Source organism: Spermophilus citellus (genome assembly GCF_964194105.1).
Source record: "Spermophilus citellus genome assembly, chromosome: 17".
Lineage (NCBI taxonomy): Eukaryota > Metazoa > Chordata > Mammalia > Rodentia > Sciuridae > Spermophilus > Spermophilus citellus.
This window is the reverse complement of record NC_138199.1, coordinates 34,164,073-34,190,286: the sequence shown is the minus strand read 5'-3', so window position 1 is coordinate 34,190,286 and position 26,214 is coordinate 34,164,073. Positions and strand designations below refer to the sequence as shown.

Genomic DNA, 26,214 nt, shown 5'->3' with positions numbered 1-26,214 from the left:
TGGTGATGTCTGAGGTTTCTCCATAGGAGAGTTATTATTTTTCTTTTGGTAATTAATAAGTATCTTGGAAGGAGATACTTTGAAACCATGTAAACATCCTGCGAGCTTCTTTCCTATGGAGTTAGGGTGTGCCAACACCTTGGTTTATTGACATGTTCACCAACCAGGAAGCTCTCCTGGGCTTTGATGTTCAGAGGTTTTATAGGGGGTCTTGTTATGTAGATGTGGCTGATTAAATCATTGGTTAATATGGTTGAATTCAGGGGCTGGGGATGTGGCTCAAGTGGTAGCGCGCTCGCCTGGCATGCGTGCGGCCCAGGTTCGATCCTCAGCACCACATACAGACAAAGATGTTGTGCCTACCAAATACTAAAAAATAAATATTAAAAAAATATATGGTTGAATTCAAACATTAGTCCCTCATTCATCCTTGGGGGACTTGGTTTTTCTGGTGACTAACCCCCTTCATGAATGAGTTACCTCAATAGGATGAACTCAAGTATGGTTGAAGGGGTTCATTATTCATAACAAAAACACTCCTATCATTAGGAAATTCAAAGCGATTTTGAAGCTCTGTGCCAGAAATTGGGGACAAAGACCAGATGTATTATGTTGTATATCACACTCTCTAATGTTATTTGATTTCAAAAACAATTTTTACTAAAAACAAATTGAGCAAAATAATTTTGGAATTTTTAAATTGCCTCAGCTCTTACCTACCATTTACAGTTCTCCAGTAGCTCTTTTTTTTTTTTTTTTTTTTTTGTATCAGAGATTGAACCAAGGGTTTGCTCAACCACTGAGCCACATCCCCATCCCTTTTTAAAATTTTGAGGGTCTTGCTAAGCTGCTTAGGGCCTCGATAAATTGCTGAGGCTGACTTTGAACTTGTGATCCTACTGCTTCAGCCTCCCAAGGCTGGGATTATACTCATATGCCATTGCACCTGGCCAAAGAATGCACATAACCTGACATTCTTTAGATAAATTTCAGTTACCATCTGTAAATTTAGAACATGCCAATTTTTACTATCAAAAATTATTTTTAAAATAGTATTTATTAACCTTTTCTAGTAGTAAAACTTTTATTTTGGAAAATTTAGAAAATACAAAAAAAAACAAATAATTACAGTTACTTTTACTTCCGAGATAACCATTCTTGGTGTTTATATTCTTTTTTTTTTTTTTTTTTTTTTTAAAGAGAGAGTGGGGGGGGGGAGAGAGAGAGAGAGAGAGAGAGAGAGAGAGAGAATTTTTTTTAAATATTTATTTTTTAGTTCTCGGCGGACACAACATCTTTGTTGGTATGTGGTGCTGAGGATCGAACCTGGGCCGCACGCACACCAGGCGAGCGCGCTACCGCTTGAGCCACATCCCCAGCCCTATTCTTTTTTTTTTTTAATATTTATTTTTTAGTTGTAGTTGGACACAATACCTTTATTTTATTTATTTTTATATGGTGCTGAGGATCGAACCCAGAGCCTCGCACATGCTAGGCAAGAGCTCTACTGCTGAGCCACAACCTCAGCCTGGTGTTTATATTCTTGCAGGATTTTTCCTATTCACATTCATAATTATAAAATGTGATCATAGGGGCTGGGGTTGTAGCTCAGTGGTAGAATGCTTTCCTAGCACTGGGTTCAATCCTCAGTACCACAAAAAAAAATAATAAAAATAAATAAACAAATAAATAAATAAAGGTATTGTGTCTATCTTCAACTAAAAAAAAATTTCAAAAACGTAGTCATATTACATGTGTTGATTTATACCTGCATAAATATGATTTTGAAAAGTACAGTGGGGCTGGGCATGATAGTACAGCCTGTAATCCCAGCAGCTTGGGAGGCTCAGGCAGGAGTATCAAAGCCAGCCTCAGCAAAAGAGAGGTGCTAAGCAATTTGGTGAACTGTCTCTAAATAAAATTAAAAAATTGGGCTGGGGATGTGGCTCAGTGATTGAGTGTCCCTAAGTTCAACCCTCAGTACCAAAAAAAGTAAAATGGAGCAATTTAAATCTCCAAAATAATTATGATTGTGGATTATAATTCATAAAATAGAAATCCATGAGTCCATAAATATATATGAATAAGAAGGGAAAGTTTTCCATGTAGTAGAATTCTCACTAGAAGTACAGATAGAAATAGAAAATTAGTACTATCCAGGCATGGTGGTGTACCTGTAATCCTATTGATCTGAGAGGCTGAGGCAGGAGGATTGCAAATTCAAGGCCCACCTTAGCAATTTAGCAAGGAACTAAGCGGCTCAGGAGGCTGAGACAGGAGGATCTCGAGTTCAAAGCCAGCCTCAGCAATAGTGAGGCCCTAAGCAATTCAGTGAGACCCTGTCTTTAAATAAAATTCAAAATAGGGCTGGGGTTGTAGTTCAGTGATCGAGTGCCCCTGAATTCAATCCCCCGTTGGCCCCCCCAAAAAATTGAACTGAATTGTAGTACACACAGTAGATATCAGAGAATTAGTGTCAGAATACAAAGAGAAAGAAAATTTTGTATTTATTAAAGTAATCTATGGGGGCTGGGGTTATAACTCAGTGGTAAAGCACTTGCCCGGTACATGTGAGGCACTGGGTTCGATCCTCAGCACCACATAAAAATAAATAAATAAAAATAAAGGTATTGTGTCCATCTACAACTAAAAATAAAAATAAAGTAATTATATCTCAAAAAACTGCAAAACATTGTAGCACATCTTTTATCCAAAAAGAGTAGTTATATATACACACATACACACTCATCCCCTGGACCTAACAAGGAAAAACACTAAAAGAACATACAAAGAATATTAACTTATATGTCTACATGATTCATCTTTTTTGTGTAGAACTCAAACTATTAGTTCATTTGATAATTATTTACCTGGTTGTCTCCTAAGTACAAACTTTAGCCTTACATACTACATGGGAATAATATGGAAAATATTAAAAACACAGACAAAAATCACCATAAAAGATGTATGTTCAACCACTCTATTTAAAAGCAAAGAAGGGGACAATAGGGGAGAGGAGGGAAAAACCGAAAGATCTACTTCTCCTAGACGTTTTTAAACATAGCAAGAAATCAAATAACTCATTTAAGGGCTGGGGGTATAATTCAGAGGTAGAGAAGGAACTTACCATATAAGAAAACCTGTGTTCACCCCCCCCCACACACACACACACACATTCCTAAGACAGTGCTGTGCCTATGTAATACCTAGGCAACCTTCCAACACACCAATGGTTTCCTGAAGGACTACTCAAACCAGCTATTAAGCATATCCAAGAAGATAAGGATTAATTATTTAACTATCACCCATAGGAAACTCCTCAAGGACAGAGAATATGTCTTTCTTGTTCACTCCCTCACTCCCAGCAAATCACAAGGCACTTGGTCCTTAGTAAAATGCAGCTGCATAGCTTAGTGGTTAACAACACAGATTTGAAAAGGGAAAGAAGATAACAAAATCAAAGAGAGTTTCAACTGATTGGTAACTTTTTTTTTTTTTTAAATTTTGAGACTGGGTTTTGCTGAATTGCCCAGACTGGCCTCAACCTTGTGATTCTCCTGGTCTCATCCCCCTGAGCTTCTGAGACTACAGGCATGTGCCACTGTTCCTGGGGACAGGTAACACTTTTTTTTTTTTTTTTAAGAAAGAGAGAGAGAGAGAGAGAGAGAGAGAGAGAGAGAGAGACAGAGAATTTTTTTTTTTAAAGAGAGAGTGAGAGAGGAGAGAGAGTGAGAGAGAGAGAGAGAGAGAGAGAGAGAGAGAGAGAGAGAGAACTTTTTCAATATCTATTTTTTTAGTTCTCGGCGGACACAACATCTTTGCTGGCATGTGGTGCTGAGGATCGAACCCGGGCCGCACGCATGCGAGGCGAGCGCGCTACCGCTTGAGCCACATCCCCAGCTCCCAGGTAACACTTTTAATTTCTTAAGTTAGGTTATGGGTATTTGTTTTTGTTGTTTTGGTGACACATTCATAAAGAAAGAAAGAAAAGAAAAAGAACACAGGCTTTAGAACGAGACAGAATTGGACCAAAAATCTCAGTTCTGCCATTTTTTAGCTGTGTTTTCTGGGGCAAGTCATCAAGACTCAGTTTTTTCAACTATGAAATTTAGTACTGACAACCCTCATAGAATTGTTAAGAGAATTAATTAAGATGACAGCTATATAATGCTTAGTACAATAACTAGCATGCATTAAGTATATAAATGAACCTGGAGGCAGGAGAATTGTGAGTTCAAAGCTAGCCTCGGCAACTTAGTGAGACCCTAAGCAATTCAGCAAGACCCTGTCTCTAAAAAAATATATATAAAAAAGGGCTGGGGATATGGTATTAAAGCATCCCTGTATTTAATCCCTGGTACCAGAAAAAAAAAAAGTGATGATACTTCTTAATAATTCTTCTTGGAATGATGACAAATTTGAATTAAAGGAGTTAAGTGAGGGCCTTTCTGGGCCAGAAAATATGGATTCCAGAATCAGCTTTTCACTATTATCAGTATGACCCTGAACGGTTACTGACTCTCTTTAGGCCTCAATTTTCTCATTAGTTAAGTCAGTTAAAAAAAAAAAATGGACTACATGCCATCTAACTGCTTATATTATATGCTTTATCAGCACACCTAGAAAACAGGTGTGTAAAACAAGAAAAAATGCACATTATATTAGGTAAGATATAGTATTCTAGAAATGACAGACACATCCACAAATTGTCTGTTTTATTGTGTATGGGAAAGTTATGTGGCATGCCTATTCATCTATCTACAAGAACAAAGTAGGACTCAACAAGCCAATGCAGAGCTCAGAAATTTCTAGAACTTGCTGACTTATATACAACATTTCAAAGTCCTTTTTTCTTATATAACTCCCTTCATAATGCCCTTGCTTAAAGTCCCAGCAACCCTAAACCTTCAGATAGTTCAAGGTAGTATTCTGTCAACTTCCATAATATCTATCCTAATTCCACATGATTATGCATAACAAAAGATAAACATCTCTATGATCTTATCTCTGACCTACTATATTAAGAATGGGAAAAAATGGGCTGGGGTTGTGGCTCAGTGGTGGAGCGCTTTCCTAGTATGTGCAGGGCCCTAGGTTCAGTCCTCAGAACCACATAAAATAAATAAATAAAATAAAGGTATTGTGTCCAACTACAACTAAAAAATAAGATATATTTAAAAAAAAAGAATGGGAAAAATGAAGCACACATTCAAAAATGGTTACCAATGATGCTCCTTGGTAACCAAGAGGAAAACAAGTCCTATTCTTGATCCTTGAGAAATTTGCCTACCTTAACACCCATAATTTCTTGATTCTTCACCTAATATCCTTTTAAGAAATTTTGCTTATGTCCCACCACTCCAAGGTCTCACCAGTTTCAGAAGAAACTACTACACAGTGCTCAAAATTCAGTGAATCACCTACAATAAAAGGCTACTAATTTTCTAGAAAGTGATGGATTTACTGCTCCTTAATCCAAAATTGCTTAGGATCCCCTAGCAAAATTCAGGCTTGCAACAGGTATTCCATGTTATCTTCAAAGTCCCTTCCCCCTCTATGACCCTTAAAACTCAACCATTCTGGGGCTGGAGCTGGAGCTCAGTGGTACAGTGGTAGAGCACTAGCCTAGCATGTGTAAGGCACAGAGTTCAATCGTAAGCAACACATAAAAATAAATAAAATAAAAGTATTGTGTCCATATACAACTCAAAAAATCGAAGAAGAAGAAGAAGAAGAAGAAGAAGAAGAAGAAGAAGAAGAAGAAGAAGAAAGAAAAAAAAATCAATCATTCTTCCTCACCTCTCTCCTTGTTTTTTAGAAGAAATCAGTGGGGATTTTTTTTTTTTTTTTATGAGAGAGAGAGAGAGAGAGAGAATGAATTTTTTAATATTTATTTTTTAGTTTTCGGTGGACACAACATCTTTGTTTGTTTGTATGTGGTGCTGAGGATCCACCCGGGGCGCACACATGCCAGGCGAGCGCGCTATCGCTTGAGCCACATCCCCAGCCCACCTCTCTCCTTAACACATTATTAGAACAACTTTTTCCTGATCATAGTCTCCTACTTTTCACAGAGATCCCCTATGTCTTCAGCAATATCTTCAGAACAGAAAGACCAAAATTTATTTGGAAATTCAGATTTCTTCACTGAGCTCAATTCATTAGTCTGAAGGGCAGTTCTGGCTGCCTGAATAGCAACAGGCTCCTACCAAGGTACAAAGCTGCCATCAGGTCTATTCCAACAGGGCAAGCCTCAGAGACATTGTAAAGACCAAAATAATCAGCTTTACTTATGTTTGAAGAACTGAACATGCAGGACATGGTATCAAGACTGGGGATAATTCAGTGTAAGTTACTTCTATTGTTTACTACTTTTTTTTTAAACTATATTTTTTTTAAAAAAGCATAACATTTTTCTTTATTTATGTTTTGCTTCATCTGGAAAAGAATTTGAGGCAATTAACATGGCTATAACACATAAATCCCATCTAATTTGTGAAGTCATTGGATAATAAAAGACTTTAAAAATCAGAGAACAGGGCTGGGGTTGTGGCTCTGTGGTAGAGCACTTGCCTAACATGTGTGAGGCACTGGGTTTAATTCTCAGCACCACATATAAATAAATTTAAAAAAAAAAAAAAAGGTCCATCAACAACGAACCAAAATATTTTTTAAAAATCAGAGAATATAGCTGCATGCAATGGCACAAACCTAAATCTCAGCTATTCAGGAAGCTGATACAGGAGGATCTAAGTTGCCTCAGCAACTTAGCCAGATACTATCTCAAAATTTAAAAAATAATAATAAAAATGAATCAGGCACAGTGGTGCCTACCCGTAATCCCAGTGACTCAGGAGGCTGAGGGAGGAGGATTATAAGCCTCAGCAACTTAGTAAGGTAGTAAGCAATTTAGCGAAACCCTGTCTCAAAATTAAAAATGGCTGGGAATGTAGCTCAATACTAGAGCACACGTGTGTTCAATTCACAGTGCTAAAAATAAAAAAATTAAAGAACATGAATCTTCCACATAAAGAGTGACTTCCTTATTTAAAAAAGTTCAAAATTAGAACAAGAGAGATGGATTACAATGAACTTAGGAATATAATAGCACATTTCATCAATAATTTTACTTTTATAGGGGCATTGAAATGATAGTTACTTTAATGAAGGATTACAAAGATATAATTTACTTAAGAAATGCTCAATGAATCTAAACTAGGGCTTTTTATTTCCCTTATGGCCTACCTATAACCCTGTAAGACTACAAAAGAAATAATGTAGCAGTATGTTTAGAATTAAAATAGGCCTCTTAAAGCTAATTTTAATTGAGAAGTACCCTAACAATAATAAAAACATTTTAGACTATCAAATTTTAAAATCCATGTAAGTCAGTCTACAATCTAAAAGAGGTCCCTTGGGGCTGGAGTGTGGCTCAGTGGTAGAGCACTTGCCTGGCATGTGTGAGGCACTGGGTTTGATCCTCAGGACTGCATAATAATAAATAAATTGTGTCTATCTACAACTTTTTGGAGGGGCATTGAAATGACAGTTACTATAATCTATAATTTTAAAAAAAGAGGTCCTTAACAATGGCAGTTATGAGTATATTTTCTGCATATTTTTAACTGCTCCAGAAAAAAAATCATTTTCATAAGGGCATAAAATTCCAAGCTCTTCTTAAATTATTATACTAATTAAATGTTATATTTAAAAAAAATGTTATATTTAACATAAAGATTGTAGTGCAAATATTATATATAAACATTTTAATAATAAAATCTATAATTTATTACAAATAAAATTTTATAATGAAATAAAGTACAATATAAATTCATTTGAAATAAAGACTTGATGTAAGTATTAATATTAATGTAGAAAAGAAAAAAAATTATTCTTTCTCAGCCAGTTATTTAATGTTCTCTATTTCTTCTATTTTGCCTGAGAAATATTGAAGTGATCTACTAAAAGCAAAGCCACAATTACAACCAAAGACAGAGGCCTGTGATTCATCGTTCAACACCACATGCTACAGTTCTGAGACTCCAAGCTTCTAAGTAGGTCATCCATGAAAAACATAATTCATTACTATAGAACAAATTATCTAGATTTATCCAGTCTACAAATTCCTTTGTATTTTCATCACATCTTGTAAACTTCTAGTTCCAAATGACAGCAAAGTCCTGATAATTATGAAGCAAAAATAACATTCTGAGGTTCCAGTTACCACCCTTTTAGCCATATTGCCTACTTTTTTTTTTTTGGTAACAGATACCCCTTGTTGCACCAAGTGACAAAAGAACTAACGCCCCCTTTTTATTTGTTTCTTTATTAAGAAGAATTGTTGGCCCTTCCTAAGTTACTGTAATTAGAATACATGGAGGAGGCAAGGGTGACCGTGGAATTATATTTGTAACTAATAATCTTTAGTATTTGTAGAAGGAAGATTTCACTGATCATATGCAGATGATACAAGACAAAGGCTGTTCTACTGCTACAACCCATCCCTCTCCTTCAAACCAGATCAACACTTGTGCCAAGCTGGTGCCAAAGGAGCAAAAAGACAGTAGAAAGCAGGTTTCAAATCATGTATGAACATGATATAGAAGACTCTATATACAGAACAGACTATGCAGAATGAACTCTATGTATTCAAACATCCTGAGCCACAGAATATCATCTAGATACATTATATGTAAACACAGTGTAATTGAAACTGGAGCAGTTTAAGCTTTAAATAGTATTCCAAGAAAGGTCAGAATGGAAAGCAATAAGGCTTTAAAATTACCTTAAAAGGCTTTTTTCTCCCTAAAATAAATGCCAGCTTATACCTGAAGTCTCTTAGACTCAAACCTACTCTACAGCTAAAGAATCATTCCTCAACCACTCCCATACTCTAGAAAAGCCTCTGATGTTTCAAGGAAAAGCTGATTTCTTGACAAGGACTAGAATTCCTGGCAGCCAAAACATGAACTAGACATGGCATTGTCATCCTAACTCACTGGTCTACTTTTACTGCCAGAACACAGAAATTTCCCAGTGCCTCACACATGACAGACAAGTGCTCTACCACTGAGCCACAACTCCAGCCCCAAGCAACTCTAAGGAGCTAGGATGTAGCACAGTGGTAGAGCACTTGCCTAGCATGCTCAAAGCCGTGAGTTCAACCCCCAGCATCACATGGGATGGGGACACACACACAGGAGCTAAGGACACAAAAGGAGAGAACTGGAAGAATGCTACTCCTTCAGATCATAACAATGACTACATGAGCCTGGAGTTAAGAAAAGAGAATGATGCAGAAGCTAAAGGGAAATTAGGAATTTTCAAAAAAGGATCTCATGAAAATAGAATGGAGACCAGTAGAGGAAGGATAGGAAAGGGGAGAGACTGTGAAATGAAATAAACCAAATTATTTATTCTATGTGCATGTATAAATGTACCACAATGAATCCCACTCTATGAATAATTATAATGCACCAATTAAAAATAAATTAATAAATAAATAGAAGGAAAACCAGTAGAATTGAGGAAGGAGATGTGAAGGAGGGAAAGGGGAAGTATGCGGGAATGAAATAGAGCAAATTATGGTACATGAACTTATGAATATGTCACAAAGAACCCCACAATTATGTGCAACTATAATGCACTAATAAAAGTATAAAATTTTTTTAAAGAGAGAGAGAGAAAAGGGGAATGATCACATTTTTATGAATGAGAGGAGTCATTTGGAAAAAGGAACTCATTCATTCAACAGACACTTGAATGCTTACTTTGTGCCAAGTCTGTTCTAGCTGCTGGAGAGAGCAACAAATAAGACAAATCCCATGCCTTCATGAAGCTTTCTTTTGAGAAACAGGAAAGCAAATGAGTAAATACATTCGGTAATGAGGATATTTCCCAAATCAAGGCCTACTTGTAGAGAAATCAATGAAGGAGAGTAGCATGAGAGTGAAGCAAAGGCAAGATCGTCAAGAGTCTCGGAGACCTGTATTTAAAAAGTCTGGACTTTAAGTGAAAGTAGAAATCATTCGAGAATTTTTAAAATGGGTAACAAGATCTGAGATATTTTTTGAAGGTGATTCTGCCTGCTTCACAGAGAATGACCAAAAGTAGGAGGGAGACCAGTTAAGCAGATATTGCAAGTCTAGACCACAACAACTGAAGCTTGAACTAGTTTGGGAAGTTGGGGAGATAAATTAGGTAAGACAAACCAGGTTAGAGGTACCAAATTCTTTGGAAAACAAAATAACAGTTCCATTTTCTTAATGACTTTTACCAGTAGAAGACAAATATATCTCAAGCCTTCATTAATCTACTAATGTAGCAAAATGATTTAGATAAAAGAGTAATACAGTGCTTGCTAATTCTACTGTAACAAGGATACCTGTTAAGTATACTAAAGCAAATCTAGTTAAGTATAAATTCTAGCCAACAAATTGACCATGAAAAGTTATGCCCTGAAGAACTGAGTTCTGTGTGAGTGTATTTTTAAAGATTTTTAAATTTTCATTTTGGCTTAAGAATAGTAATTGACTTCTGGTCTGGTCTGAATAGCATTTGCTATGTTCAATAATTAAGCTAAGATACATATTACGTTTAAGACACTTTCACTTTCTCTGTAACAAATACCTAAAATGTATAGAGACACAAACTTCTTTGATCTAAGCTAAATAAACATTAAGCAATTAGCATTAAAGCCTGGATGAATCAGAAGTGGGCCAAAAAAAAGAAAGATCCACTGCACCTCAACAGTACAGTAGAATGGTTTAGCTAATAGAATGTTGAAAGTACTCGTAACTATTTCAGAACTTCAGTGAATGAAGCTGATACTGCATGGTTCAGGGACAGAAATTGACAGCAATAAAATGTAACAAAGTGATACAGAATGAAAGAGCAAGTTTTAAAACAATAATACCAGAGAGGATGCTCCATTTTCTTTACTTTTCTGTTCGCCTTGGCATCTGAAAACTATGCTCACTTAAGCAAGCAAGTGATAATTCAAATTGCTACCACTATTTTATAATATTAGTGGTATAGATAAATCCATGTATCAGATCCATATTAAAATAGCTTTGGTCACACTTAAAGAGCTAACAACTGACAGATACTTACTTTAAATCTCCAAAAATAAAGTCTCAAATATTTCCCCCCAAACATCAGCTTTTTGAATGACTAAATAAAATTATATACTTTAATTAAATGTACTCTATTTCTAATATTTTAAAAATGAATATTTACATTTATTTATTTATTTATAGTAGATGGCCTAAAGCTTTTGATTTCAACCTCTTTAAGTGTCACCTTCAAAAACTAAGACTTTGTCTTGTGTCAAGTTTCCCCCTGTAATCAGAAAACTCTAATATATAGTTTTATTAACTCTTTTATTTGCTTTCATTTCTACAGAATACAGCTTGTGATTTTTGTAACAAATATTTGAATTACTTTACATATTTCCTTTTTAAAATATTTTTTTGTTGTTGGGGCTGGGGATGTGGCTCAAGCAGTAGCGCGCTCGCCTGGCTATGCGTGCGGCCCGGGTTCGATCCTCAGCACCACATACAAACAAAGATGTTGTGTCCGCCAAATACTAAAAAATAAACATTAAAAAAAAACTTTATAAAAAAATATTTTGTTGTTGTTGATGGACCTTTATTTTATTTATATATTTATACGTGGTGCTGAGAATCGAACCCAGTGCCTCACATATGGGAGGCAAGCACTCTACCACTGAGCTACCACCCCAGTCCCTATTTTACATATTTCTAAATAAACAACACCTTTAATGTTTTAACCAAAATGTCTGAAGGCTGATGATGTATCTTACATATCGACAACTTTTTTTGTAATATTTATTTATTTAGTTAGTTGTAGATGGACATAATACATTTATTTTATTTATTTATTCATTTTTATGTGGTGCTGAGGATCGAACCCAGGGCCTCTCACTGCTAGGCCAGCAACTACCGCTGAGCCACAACCCCCGCCCCTATTGACAACATTTCTATTTAGATCTTTTATATACCAACAATATGGAATTGCTTCCTATATTCAAAACTAAACCTAGGATCTTTTTTCCCCCAGTGCTGGGGACTGAACCAAGGCCTTGTAGATGATAGCATGCAAGGCAAGTACTCTACTATTGAGCTACATCCCCAACCAGAGTTTTCTTTTTCTAAAAATTAGCATAAAAATTACTATACTATAAATCCATTTCAAGATACAGTTAAGGATCGGCTTTCTAAGCAAGTCACCCACTTTCTCTAATCTTGCTCCAAATGCATCTTCATGAATCATGTTAAATAACACCTTTCTGAAATTTATCAAGAAAATCAATGAAAAATACAATTAAATACAGTTATAACTTAAAATTCATTAACTGCAAACTAAATATAAACTATGGCTAAGATTGCTTCCAAATTCTGATTCTAAAGGAAGATATCTCCAAACAGCAGATGAACAGAAATTTCAACAAACAATTCAGTGAGTAAATATATGTTAACTTTCGGGAGCGCATAGCAGAGACTTCAAATATGTAACGTAGTTTAGGAAAAAAAAAATGCTTAAAATCAGCAATGGCAGCCAGGTGCAATGGCGCACACCTGTAATCCCAGAGGCTCAGCAGGAGATCATGAGTTCAAAATCAGCCTCAGCAATTTACGAGGCCCTAGCAACCTGGTGAAACCCTGTCTCAAAATAAAAAATAAAAAGTGCTGGGGGTGTAGCTCAGCGGCTAAGCACCCCTGAGATCAATCCCTGTTTAAAAAAAAGAAAAAGAAAAAAGAAAAAAAAAAACAGCAATGGAGCATTAATTAATGATTCAAAACCAAACAACTCCAGCCCTCCCTAGCCTACTTTCTTTTTATTTTAATCCTGGCAACTGAGTCATGTAACTGACACAATGGTATTAAAAAGTCCCTGCTGCTGGACGCCATGGCACATGCCTGTAAATCCCAGCAGCTCCTGAGGCTGAGGCAGGAGGATCGTGAGTTCTCAAATCCAGCCTCAGCAATTTAGCCAGGCCCTATATAACTCGGCGAGACCCTGTCTCTAAAAGGGCTGGGGATGTGGCTCAGTGGTTGAGTGCCCCTGGGTTTACCCTAATACCAAAAAAAAAGTAAAAATAAGAAAAGTCCCTGCTGTTCTATCTATATGTCACTGAGCAGAAGCACGTCTCTTTTATTATATCCGCTATCCGCAAAAGGTGAAATCTTAGAATCTCGCGGAGTTGGGATAAGGAGCGGGTCTTGTGGTCTTGTGTGTGTGTGTGTGTATATATATATATATACACACACACACACATACATACCTGCTGGAGTCTTGTATGCCTGCTGATATTTATAAATTAACTACCAAGTAATCGTGGAGTAAATAATGGTTAAAAAAGTAGGAAGAATTAGGTTTTAGGGTAACTATCATTGACTCAACTAACGGACTCTCCCCAGATAATTATTACTAATTGAGTACTTGGATAACGTTAAGTTGAAAGTACATGTCAAGTACCAGGAGTTACTCCCATACAAAGCACAAGGATCGCTATGAAACGCCTCCTCCGCCGCCGCCACCACCCGGCCTTAGGGATCGAACACCCGGACCTGGCGCAGGTTAGGCAAGTGCTCTACCACCAAGCTAGACTACAGCCCAGCGCTATGAATCAACGCACCGAGAAATCGAGGACCGCCAGCGAGCGCAAAAAGGAAAAAAGAGAGGGAGGGGAGAGAGAGAGAGAGAGAGAGAGAGAGAGAGAGAGAGAGAGAGAGAGAGAGAGAGAGAAGAGAGGAGAGAGGAGAGAGGGAGACCTGACCTTGCCCCCAAGTGGCACAGTTCTGCACCCCTCCCCCTAGCTTCCCCGGGAGTCGGCTCCCGCAATCCCAATTGGTTAGGCTGCTGTTCCAGCATCTACCAGGCAGTGACTGACAAGGGAATCTCCACAGAAGAAGAGAGGGTGAAAGGAGGCGGCCTGGGAAGCGCTGAGGCCCAGGAAGAAAGGACGCGAGGAGGAGCAGGATGAGAGGACCTTCGGAGGGATGAGGACGGGTGTTAAGGGATAAAGGAGACGAGGCTTGCGACGAGCACTGGGGACAGGAAAGGGAGATCTGGGGAGGGCCCGGGTGCGATGAGAGGATAAGGGCCGCCGGCGGGTAGCCGAAAAGGAAGAGCGAAGGAGCTGAGAGGCCTGGTGGCACGGAGAGGACAGCCGAGCTGCGAGGGGCGAGGAGGGTCAAGGCTGAGGCAGGAGAAGGACAAGGGCGGCCGCGGCCAGCCCGGGCGCGCGGACTCACGTTCTCCCACCAGCAGGATCCGCACGTCTTTCTTCATGTCGGCGGCTCGCAGGGGCCGTGCTTGGCCCGCACGCATGGAGTGAACTCCTCTGGCCAAGAGCGCCCAGCCCACAGCGCTGCTCTCCCCACGCTGCCAGCACCACCTGCCTGCCTCTCCAGTCGCTCCGCCCGAACCCCGGCCGGTGGGACCCGCCGCACCTCCTCCTGGGCAGCCTCCCCGCTCGGGAGCCCGAACAGAGCCAGCTCCGCCCCTCCCGCTCGGCGGGCGGTGGCGGCCGCGCGGACGACGGCATGCGGCGAGGGACACGCGCTTTCGGAACGCAAACGCTCTGCATGCCTGTACAGCGCCCCCGCCGTCAGGCTTGCGGTAGCACAGGGGCAGGGAGCCTAACCCACTCCTATATGAATACAGCAGCCAGTGATACTCCTTGGTCACCGGATTTGAGTACCAGATTCCCTGGTTTAACCCCATATATTTTACAGAATTGGGAGCGGAGAATTTTCTTATCCAAGGTCACATAACTAGAGCTTGTCAATGACTCAGAGCAGGGTTCTCGCCAGACGATAGGCCCCAGGAAGGCAGCGACCTGCCTACCTGGTTAAGTGTATCCCCATCTTATTAGACATATCCTTCAGAAGATACTTGATTGAATGGGATGACTGGCTCCCAAGGTCTGGCCCTGTACACCACCCAGAGCCCATCACTGTACCTACTTTTTGCCTTTATGTCTATAGGATACAATTATAAAATGTTAGTTTTTATGCTGTACAAACAGACCAATTGGCCAGGCGCAGTGGCTCATACCAGTAATCCCAGCCTCTCAAGAAGCTGAGGCAGGAGAATCATAAGTTCAAAGCCAGCCTGGGCATTTAAGGCGGTCCTGAACAATTTAGCAAAACCCTGTCTCAAAATTTAAAAAATGAGAAACAGGCTGGAATTCAATCTTCAGTACAAAAAAAAAAAAAAAAAAAAGGAGCGAGAGACCAATTTTTTTTTTGTAACAAAACTAAGTGACTTTCCTCTATGCGGCTTATTTTATTTGGTACTGGGAGTGGTTGAATCCAAGGGCGCTAACCCCCGACAACATCCCCCGACCCCCCACCTTTTTGCTTAAGTTTTCTTACAAAAAAAAAACTTAAGGTTTTTGCTTAAGTTGCTGAGGCTGGCTTTGAACCTGTGATCCTCCGGTCCCAGTCTGCAGAGCGGCTGGGATTACAGGTGCTGCCACCACATTAGGCTATGTGGTTTATTTTATGGCAGGGTCTTCTAATACTTCCCTTGACTAGGATAATGCTAGACACATAAGTGGAAATGGATAATAAACTGTAACTGATTTTCTAACATTGCTTAAACTTTCTCCTGACCCTCTTCATCTGGGGTAATTTGTTACTACATCCTAATGCTCGACACACACTTTGTGATAGATATATAGTAATGTTCCACATAAAGTCATTTTGGTCAGTGATGGACTGCATATAGCACAGTGGCTTTACCTATAGCTCAGGTATATAGTAGGTGATGCTTTTTTTTTTTTTTTTTTTTTTTTTTGGTGGTGGTGCTGGGAGGTGGTGCTGGGGATTGAACCCAGGACCTGGTGCATACTGGACAAGCACTCTACCACTGAGCTACATTCCCTAGTAGGCTATACTATCTAGGTTTGTGATAACACACTCTATAATGTTTGCATAATTATAAAATCACCTAATACATTTCTTAAAACATATCCGTCATTAAGTAGCACAAAACTATTATATATGTGTGTGTGTGTGTGTGTGTGTGTATGCAAACATACATCTATATATTGCACTAATGAAACATTGTGCATAATGTACCTTTTTCTATCTAAAATATTACATAATAAAATTTTAAAGGTAATAAAATGTGCATAATACTGATCACACTTCTCTTAGAAGAAGTCATGTGGTCTTCTGCAGTAGTTCAAAACTTCTGACCAATTTCCTGGGTTTGAATCCAGATTCCATCACCTAATAGCTATGTGATCCTGAGTAGGTTCTGTTACTTCTCTAGCCTTTTCCTTCATCTGTAATATATCAATGATAATACCTACCTCTTACTGTGGTTATGAAGGGTAAATAAAATAATGCATGCTTCTAGGCATGGTATCGCATTCCTGTAATCCCAGTGACTTGTGAGACTGAGACAGGAGAATTGCAAGTTTGAGGCTAGTTCAGCAATTTAGTGAGGCCATATGCAATTTAGCAAGATTCTGTTTCAAAATAAAAAGGACTGAGGATGTAGCTCAGTGGTAAAACATTCAATTCTCAGTTTTTAAAAAAAAAAAAAGATAATGCATGTCAAGCATTTAGGTCAGTGCTAGCCTCAGTGTGTGCTCTATTGATCTCAGCGATCACTATGATCATAACAGTTCACTGAAAAGTTGCAATCCACAGGTTTTGAGGCACATATGTTATATCACTACAGTATTTCATCATCTTAGCCATTTGATGTCCCAAACGAATACAGGGGAGGAAACCCTTTGAAAAACTCACTGAGTCTGTGATATGATAAGGAGGGAGATGGGAAAGACATAATCATTGTTAACTGGGAGATAAAGAAGTTATATTCTGGGCTGGGGTTGTGGCTCAGGCAGTAGAGCACTTGCCTAGCACGTGCAAGGCCCTGGGTTCGATCCTCAACACCACATATAAATAAATAAATTAAATAAAGAAAACAAAAGAAGTTATAAACCATTTGGTTGCAGTGGCACACATCTATAATCCCAGTAATGGAGGCTGAGGCAGGAACTTTGCAAGTTTGAGGACAACCTGGGCAATTTAGTGAAATCTCAAAATAAAAAAAGCAGAAATGAAACTCAGTGGTAGAGCACTCCTGGGTTCTATCCTAAGTACTGCAAAAAAAAAAAAAAAAAAAAAAAGTCATATTCCCGGGTGAATGCAAATAAGGTGTAATAAGTCTTTAGAACTCATGTTACCTTTTTGCCTCCCTTTTCTCTCTACCAAATGAAGACTGATGTCTTCTTTGCAGTTGTTTGGGAAATTCCATGAAATTAGGTTCAGTTTCTCCTCAATTTATAATGGAGTTACATCCATGTAAACTCATCATAAATTGAAAATACCGTAAGCTGAACATGCATTTAATACATCTATAGTTTAGCAATCCAGTACACTGATTGATGTGTGCTGGTTAAAGCCTTTGCATTTTTTATTAAGGAAAATGCCTGTTAGGCAGCTGACGAGGGGGAAGAGTTTATTTGGAGGAAATTGTAGAGATAATGTTGGCAAAAACTCCTTTATAAATACTTTACTTAAAAATATGGTCTAAAAAAAAAATCTAGACTCATGGGCAGCAGAAAGGAGGCAATGACAAGCACTTTCAGTGGGCAGAGAATATGGTTTAGCACAAACCAAGGCTGGCACTTGCTTAAATGGGAGAGAAGGAGTCTCACATGCCAGAGTTTCCCTCCCCTGCTGTGTTAGTCAGCTTTTGCTTTGCTGTGACCAAAATTACCCAACACTAACAACAGAGAAGGGGAGGGGAAGTTTATTTCGGTTCGTGGTTCCAGAGGTTCAGTGCATAGTGGAGCTGAATCCATGGTTCTGGTCCCAAGATGAAGCTGATATAATGGCAGAAGAGCGTGGCAGAGGAGTGCTGCTCAGTTCATGGCAGCCAGGAAGCAAAGAGGGAAGGGAGAAGGGGCTGCAGGAAAGAGGAAACTTTCTAGGGCCTAGCCCCAATGACCCTCCTCCTCCAGCCATGCCCCACCTGCCTACAGTTACCACCCGGTCCATTCAAACAGACTGATTAGGTTCAGCCCTCCCAATCAAAATATTTCACCTCTGAACATTCCTACATTAACACAGAAGTTTTTAGCAGACATCTCATATCCAAGCCATAATACCTGCAATGTAAGTTTCCTTTTACAGTCACTCTCCACATCTTATCAGCCCTTGGCTTGCCTTGAGCCTTATGTCCTTCTCAAAAATGCTAACAAATATCCACCAGGGGTCATTCAGATATCATAGAGAATGTAGAGAATGCAAGTTTAAGGCTACCTCAGTGGTAAAAAGCAAGGACTCTAGAATCCTACTACTAGGTCTAAATTTCAATTTGCCAATTATTAGCTGTGCACCACCAAGCAAATTATCGAACCTCTCTGCCAAATGGAAATAACAATGGCGATCATTGGGAAGATTAAAGGAATTTTAAAAATGAGTTAATATAATAGGAAATCACTAAGAATAGTACCTGGTACCTGGTCAGTGATGTGTAAATACGGGTCAAATAAAATAAATTCTGAAGGATGTGACATCTGTCCCCCTCTCTGAGCCTAAGGAGAGCCCCAAGATGACATACACTGCAGCACCACGTAAGCCAGAGAATGGAGTTGTTGGCAGTGAAATTTACTGTCAGGATATTTCAGATTTATTACAGCATATTAAGGAGATTGGATTATGCCAAGAAGACACATTTGTATCTAGAAGGCACCAATGGAATTTTCCTCTAGAATGCTAGGAAGGGACTCTACCTTCACAAACAGGCTTTGTGCAGCTACTATGCAGGGAACACTGGGAAGTCAAAGCAAAGTGCTTTTGCCAGGAGATAAAGGGATCCATCTTTTCTGCCTATTAGAGGGAGTACTTATAACAGCCTCTTTCTGAGGCCCAGGACAACAGAACATCCCAGGCGGGTGTGTAGAAGAGATAGTGTGTGGGAAATGACCCACGATGGGCAGAACAAAGGCTCCCTCTCTGATTGGTGAGTTAGACACAGACCTGGGCAAGAGGCCAAATAAGACTTAGATTGGCATCAGCCCCACTCTTCAGGCCCATCTATCTCTCTTTGGTCTCTCAAGTTAAATCCAAAGCTGCACCCACCATCTGCTCTTTCTCCATGTTTGTCTCCCACTGCTTCCAGGAAGCTTCTCCTTTTCCTCTCAGAACTGCTCTTCTAGTGGAGCCGAAAAGTCCAGTGCCTTGAAACCAGGTAAATATTTTATCTTGCTTTTTTTTTTTTTGTACCAGGGATTGAACCCAGGGCACTTAACCACTGAGCCACAATCCTGGCCTTATTTGCTGTTTTATTAGAGACAGGGTCTCACTGAGTTGCTTAGGGCCTCGCCCTTGCTGAGGCTAGCTTTGAACTTGCGATCCTCCTGTGTCAGCCTCCCGAGCTGCTGGGATAAGAGGTGTGTGCCACCATGCCCGGTTTATCTTGCCTTTTAATATGCTTGTTCTTGGCTCACTATTCAAACAGCCATGTCCTCTGCATTGTCCTAAAGGCCTCTGGGCTCTGATTTCATCAGTCCACAAAGGAGCCTCAGAGCCAATCCTGGTGAAGGCCATGTGCATGCAGGGACTTCCGCCTCAGCTCCTATTCTGAAGTTGTCTTTCTCCTTTGCCTATGCTGTCCACTGCGTGTGCACACTGGACTTGGGTCAGACCAACAGCTTAATACTTTGAAATCTGGTTTTTGATATCCCTGTGAGATGACTGGACCCTGAGTCTATAAGATACCCATTTCCAGCATTGCCACCTCTAGAGAGAGGGTCTAGATTCTGTTAGCTTGATTTGGCTTGAGGGTATATCACTCAGCACAATTTACTTATTTTTTTTAAATCTTTATTTATTTTAGTTGTTGATGGACCTTTATGTTTTATTTATAGGTGGTGCTGAGAATCAAACCCAGTGCCTCACACATTCTAGGCAAGTGCTCCATCACTGAGCCACAACCTCAGTCCCCACAATTTACTTATTTTTTTTAAGAGAGAGAGAGAGAGAGAGAGAGAGAGAGAGAGAGAGAGAGAGAGAGAGAATTTTTTAATATTTATTTTTTAGTTTTTGGCGAACACAACATCTTTGTTTGTATGTGGTGCTGAGGATCAAACCTGGGCCGCACGCATGCCAGGCGAGCGTGCTACCACTTGAGCCACATCCCCAGCCCACAATTTACTTATTAAAAGGCATTTGTTTATCCTGTGTTGAAAGAAAATTTCCAGACAAGAGTCTCATCTGTTGATGATTTTGCATTCAGTTTTCTTTTTAATTTCTCAAACTCCTTTCAGATACACTGGAAAACAAATGCCTCAATTAAAAGATAATTGATATTGAGAGCCCTTTCTGATCATTCTCCCCACAAATAGACTGAATTCCCTTATGGACAGACTCTGGAGTCTCTGCATATCTTCTCCACTACTTTGCTAGCCATGCAATGTGGGGCAAGTGACATAATGTCTCTGAAAAAATAAGACTTTACGGGGTGCAGAGGCACACACCTGTAATCCCAGCCACTTGGGAGGCTAAGGAAGGAAAAGATGAGTTCCAAGCCAGCCTCAGCAACTTTGTAAGACCCTGTCTCTAAATAAAATACAAAATAGGGCTAAGAATGTTGCTCAGTGATCAAGTGCCCCTGAATTCAATCCTCAGTACTCTATAAAAATAAGAATAAAATAAACTTCATCTGTGAAATGGAACTATGCCTTAAGACTCTATTGAGAATGAAATAAAGTAATGCTGGTAAAGTGTTCATCACATTGCTTAAAAGGTAGTGTGAGCTCACGTGTCACCCCTAACAGCTGCATTTTAAATTTGGAATTCATTTGTTGACTTGCATTATCTTCTCAAGGGCAAATTGATTAGCCTGCTCACCAAACTGAAAACTCTGAAAGACAAAATGCATTTAATGAAAATTTTAATTACCTCACATATATTAGAACAAATTTTGCTGACTTATACATACCAGACAGTGATTGTCAAAAGTTTTTAGGCCCCAAGCCATTTCTATAAGACCAAAAATTCCATAGAATAATAAATTTTTCATTTCTGTTTATCTCTGCAAAGAAATCACCAGAATTAAATATATTCATAGACAATATTTCAAAAGAAGAAATACGTATAAACACACTAAGCATATATGTGTGTATATATAAACACACACACACACACACACACACACACACAGTTGTCCCTTAGTATAGGTGGGAAATTGATTCTAGGAAGACCCCCATATCAAAATCTGAGGATACTCAGTTTCCTTATATAAAAATGGCATAGTATTTGCTTATAACCTTTGCAGAGCCTCCTGTATTTTTAAATGGAGATGACTTATAATACCTAATACAATTTAACCACTATGTAGATAGTTTTTATACTATATTGTTTAGGGAACAAAGAGAATAAAAAAGTCCATACATGTTCAATACAGTATATATATGTGTGTGTGTGTGTGTGTGTGTGTGTGTGTGTGTGTGTATATATATATATATATATATATATATATATATATATATATATATATATTTGGTACCAGGGATTAAACTCAAGGGCACTTAACCACTGAGTCACATGCCCAGCCCATTTTTGTATTTTATTTAGAGACAGGGTCTCAATTAGTTGCTTAGGGCCTCACTTTGAACTTGAGATCTTCTTGCATCAGTACACCCCACTAGCCCCATCCCCAGACACTTGGGATTACAGGCATGCACCACACCCAGCTAAATTATTTTATTACAATCTTCATTATTAATATCTATAACACTCAAGTGACACAACACACTTTACACAAGGAAACATATAGGTTAGGCAGGGGTTCCAGAGGCTGAACTGTGAACAAAGGCAGAGAGCTGATAGGAATGCTATAGAGTCACTGTAGGTGTACAGATAAGATCATAAACCAGCCAGAACTTGTTCAAGACACAGAATTGTCAAAGTGCAGGAACTTATTGGAGGCCAAAGGGGACAGATAGCAGTTTCCAAGTGTCAGTTTGGACTGAGCTAAGTATGGTTGTCACCACCAGGGGAAAGCATGCTCTGCAACAGAGATTCAGAAATTCATCACCATGGTAATTATCCTGGGCAAAGCTCATGAAGAGTGATCAGATGAAGAGTCATTGTACTGCCATTTCCAGTCTCGGGGATGCTCCTCCTTTGATGGGCCTCAGATGAAGGGGTTACTTCATTTGTTGGTCTGGTGTGTTCAAGAAGCTCATGGGGGGCTGGGGTTGTGGCTCAGTGGTAGAGTGCTCAGCTAGCACATGCAAGGCTCTGGGTTCGATCCTCAGCACCACATGAAAATAAATAAATAAAATAAAGGTATTGTGTCCAACTACAACTAAATAATAAATATTAAAAAAAAAAAGAAGCTCATAGGCCTGGATTTTCTAATATGAGTTTGATATACCCATGCACCCATGTGCTTCTGATAAATTGGATAAGTTCACAGGTGATTATTTTTATTAGCATGATTAATTTATTTTTTATTTTGTGCCTTCATTGTGCTAGGCAGATGGTGGTTGTTTACTTTCACAGAGAAGGTGTATAGTCATTCTACCCCAATACTGAAGTTACTTCATAATGGAGTAACTCATGGCAAACTTTTGCTTTATAAAATGAAATAACTCAGGATTAGGCTCCGTTGGAGAATTACTGTTCTATATATCATGGAGAAGCTCAGAGCAGGGCGCAGTCTGCTCTCTACAGTCAGCATGGATTACACCCTGGGGCCTGCGCCAGGCATCTAATGTGGGGCACCCTTGTGGCACTGAACCCTCAACCTGTGGGATCTGACTCTATCTCCAGGTAGACAGCATCAAATCTGAGAAAAATTATAAAATACCCCAGCTGGAATCCACAGAGAACTGTTGGCTTGGTGTGAGGGGACACAACCCCACATACCTACGGTCACAGAAGTATTCTGTGATGAAAGTAGAAAATAGGACAGAGAGCACTTTGGGACTTTTTTCTCCTCCTCCTCAAAATAATCTAACAGAGAAATGATAAGAGTCTGAACCTGGTGTGTGGATAGAAGGAAGAGGAAAGGCGGGTTGAGGAGGTAGAATCAAGCGTCAGAACTTGGTGCCTACCTGATATGGAAGATGGTGAGAGAAAAGAAGCTGTGGGGGGCTGAGGATGTGGCTCAAGCAGTAGCGCGCTCACCTGGCATGCGTGCGGCCCGGGTTCGATTCTCAGCACCACATACAAAGATGTTGTGTCCGCCAAAAACTAAAAAATAAATATTAAAATTCTCTCTCCTCTGTCTCTCTCTCTCTCTCTCTCTTTAAAAAAAAAAAAAAAGAAGCTGTGGGACAAAATTACAATTATCTTATATTAGATAAAGGCGCCAAAAACCTGCATAGGAGAAAAGATAGCCTCTTCAACAAATGGTGCTGGGAAAACTGGAAATCCATATGCAACAAAATGAAATTAAACCCCTATCTCTCACCATGCACAAAACTCAACTCAAAGTGGATCAAGGACCTAGGAATTAAACCAGAGACTCTGCATATATTAGATGAAAAAGTAGGCCCTAATCTCCATCATGTGGGATTAGGCCCCAACTTCCTTAATAAGACTCCTATAACTCAAGAATTAAAACCAAGAATCATTAATAAATGGGATGGACTCAAATTGAAAAGTTTCTTCTCAGCAAAAGAAACAATCTGTGAGGTGAACAGAGAGCCTACATCTTGGGAGCAAATTTTTAGCCCTCACATATCAGATATAGCACTAAACTCTAGGGTATATAAACAACTCAAAAAGCTAAGCACCAAAAAAAAAAAAAAAAAAAAAAAAACAAATAACCCAATCAATAAATGGGCCAAAGAACTGAACAGACATCTTCTCAGAAGAGGATATACAACCAACCAACAAATATATTAAAAAATGTTCATTATCTTTAGCAATTAGAGAAATGTAAATCAAAACTACTCTAAGATTTAATCTCACTCCACTCAGAATGGCACCTATTATGAAGACAAACAACAATAAGTGTTGGCGAGGATGTGGGGGAAAATGTACACTCATACATTGCTGGTGGGACTGCAAATTGGTGCAGCCAATATGGAAAGCAGTAAGGAGATTCCTTGGAAAACTGGGAATGGAACCACCATTTGACCCAGCTATTCCTCTTCTCAGTCTATACCCAAAGAACTTTAAAATAGCATACTACAGGGACACAGCCACATCAATGTTTATTGCAGCACAATTCACAATAACTGAACTGAGGAAACAACCTAGATGCCCTTCAGTAGACGAATGGATTTTTAAAATGTGGAATATATATATATATATATATATATATATATATATATATATATATATATATACACAATGGAATATTACTCAGCAATAAAAGAGAATAAAATCATGGCATTTGCAGGTAAATAGATGGAGTTGGAGAAGATAATGATAAGTGAAGTTAGCCAATCCCAAAAAAACAAATGCCGAATGTTTTCTCAGATATAAGGAGTCTGACACATAGTGGGGTAGAGAGGGGGAGCATGCAAGAATAGATGATAGAGGAACTCTAGATAGGGCAGAGGGGTGGGAGGGGAAGGGAGGGGGCATGGGGTTAGCAATGATGGTGGAATGTGATGGACATCATTATTCAAAGTACATGTATGAAGACACGAATTGGTGTGAACATACTTTATATACAGAGATATGAAACATTGTGCTGTATATGTGTAATAAGAATTGTGATGTGTTCCGCTGTCATGTAGTTAAAAAATAAAATCAATTAAACAAAAAAGAACTGAAGCTGTGGGAATCCCAAGCATTCTGTCCTGGAGGTTGTCACTGCCCAAAGCCATGAAGCTCTCTCCCCCAGGGCAAATTTATTCTGAAAAATAGAGATAAAACCACTTCACTGAGCAGGGAAGGAAGATACAGCCCCTCAGTGAGTCAAGCAGCATCTCTGGAGAGAAGAGGACAGAGGAATCTTATTGCACCAGACATCTTTTACATTCAAATTTCCCAAAGGAGCAGAACAAGAGGTAATTAGAGATGGTTCAAGGACATTGAAAACAGTATCTCATAGCCAGAAAATTTTCTATTTATCTTTCAATCCTGATTAAGACAAGGTGAAAGCCTATAAATTTTGAACATCTGCTAATCTCCTTTGGGGGCCGGGAAGGTCCCTAGCAAGCCTCAGTTTCAGAGTCTGAGAGGACAATAACAAGGTGGTTGCATTGCTTCGTTTTGCTTGAAACATGTCTAGGGTTACCTTTCTATCTAAAAACATGCTTCTGTTTTCCATCTACATAATTCAAAGAGTCTCCTTTTGGCAGGCGGTGGTGCATGCCTGTAATTCCAGTGGCCTAGGAGGCTGAGGCAGGAGGATGCAAATTCAAATCCAGCCTCAGCAATTTAGCAAGGCCCTAGGCAACTGAGACCCTGTCTCATAATTTAAAAAATAATAATAAAAGGGCTGGGATGTGGCTCAGAGGTTAAGCACCCATAGGTTCAATCCCAGCACACACCACACACACACACACACACACACACACACACACACACACAAAGGCTTTTGAAATAAATGTACTTGAGAGAGGGGAAAGTGAGTTGATTTAGGAAAAAATGATAAGTAAAATATGGCATAGGAGATATGCAGATGTGACAAGAATCCTGCAGGTTGTTTATGCTTCTAGGAACCCCATGGCTGATTTGGAAGTCAAATCCCAAATCAAAACAATCTTCAGCATTACATAAATACAATTGCAGAGAAAGTCAGGGTCTTTGGAAGGACAATTCATGCAGTGATTAGGATTTTGAGAAATTATGCATGAGGATGAATTTAGAGTTTGGAGATAAAGGTTCAGGCAGGAGTGAGGGATGACGGAGCTGGGGATATGCCAAAAAAAAAAGAGGGGGGTCTCCTAAAGTCCCAATCCCCCTGGAAAAAGGGAGTTTTCCCTTGACCAGAGCAAGAGACTTCAGAAATTTACCCAGAAAAACAACACTGTTTGATTCAGTGGTATGTTTCTGAAGTCACCTATAAAATAAAGTCCTTAATTTTAGCTTTTCCAAAACAAACAAACAAGAAATAAACAAACAAAAATCCTGCAAGGGAAGAGAAGCAAGGAATAGATAGATATAACTGTATTCCAGGTTGCCTCAATACTAACAAGATGGTGGCTTCCTACTTAGCAGAAGCAAAGCTCTAGACCTCAATAAGGAA

The 26,214-nt window shown here is 39.2% G+C and overlaps 1 protein-coding gene across 12 annotated transcripts in view; it reads right to left on the bottom strand.

Annotated features, from left to right (window-relative positions):
• RHOT1 (ras homolog family member T1) overlaps positions 1-15,102 on the bottom strand; it is a 68,781-nt gene extending 53,679 nt beyond the window's left edge. For 4 of the 12 annotated variants that reach the window (XR_014019296.1, XM_081270844.1, XM_081270847.1 and 1 more), the window contains exon 1: positions 14,280-15,083. Coding sequence is in view for 9 of the 12 variants with exons in the window: in XM_081270844.1 (XP_081126970.1) it covers positions 14,280-14,751 (472 nt within the window). In the remaining 3 variants the exon portion in view is untranslated. Of the gene's footprint in view, positions 1-14,279 lie in introns of all 12 variants that reach the window. The other 8 variants (XR_014019297.1, XM_081270841.1, XM_081270840.1 and 5 more) reach the window with 7 other exon arrangements.
• Between the last annotated feature and the right edge of the window lie 11,112 nt (positions 15,103-26,214).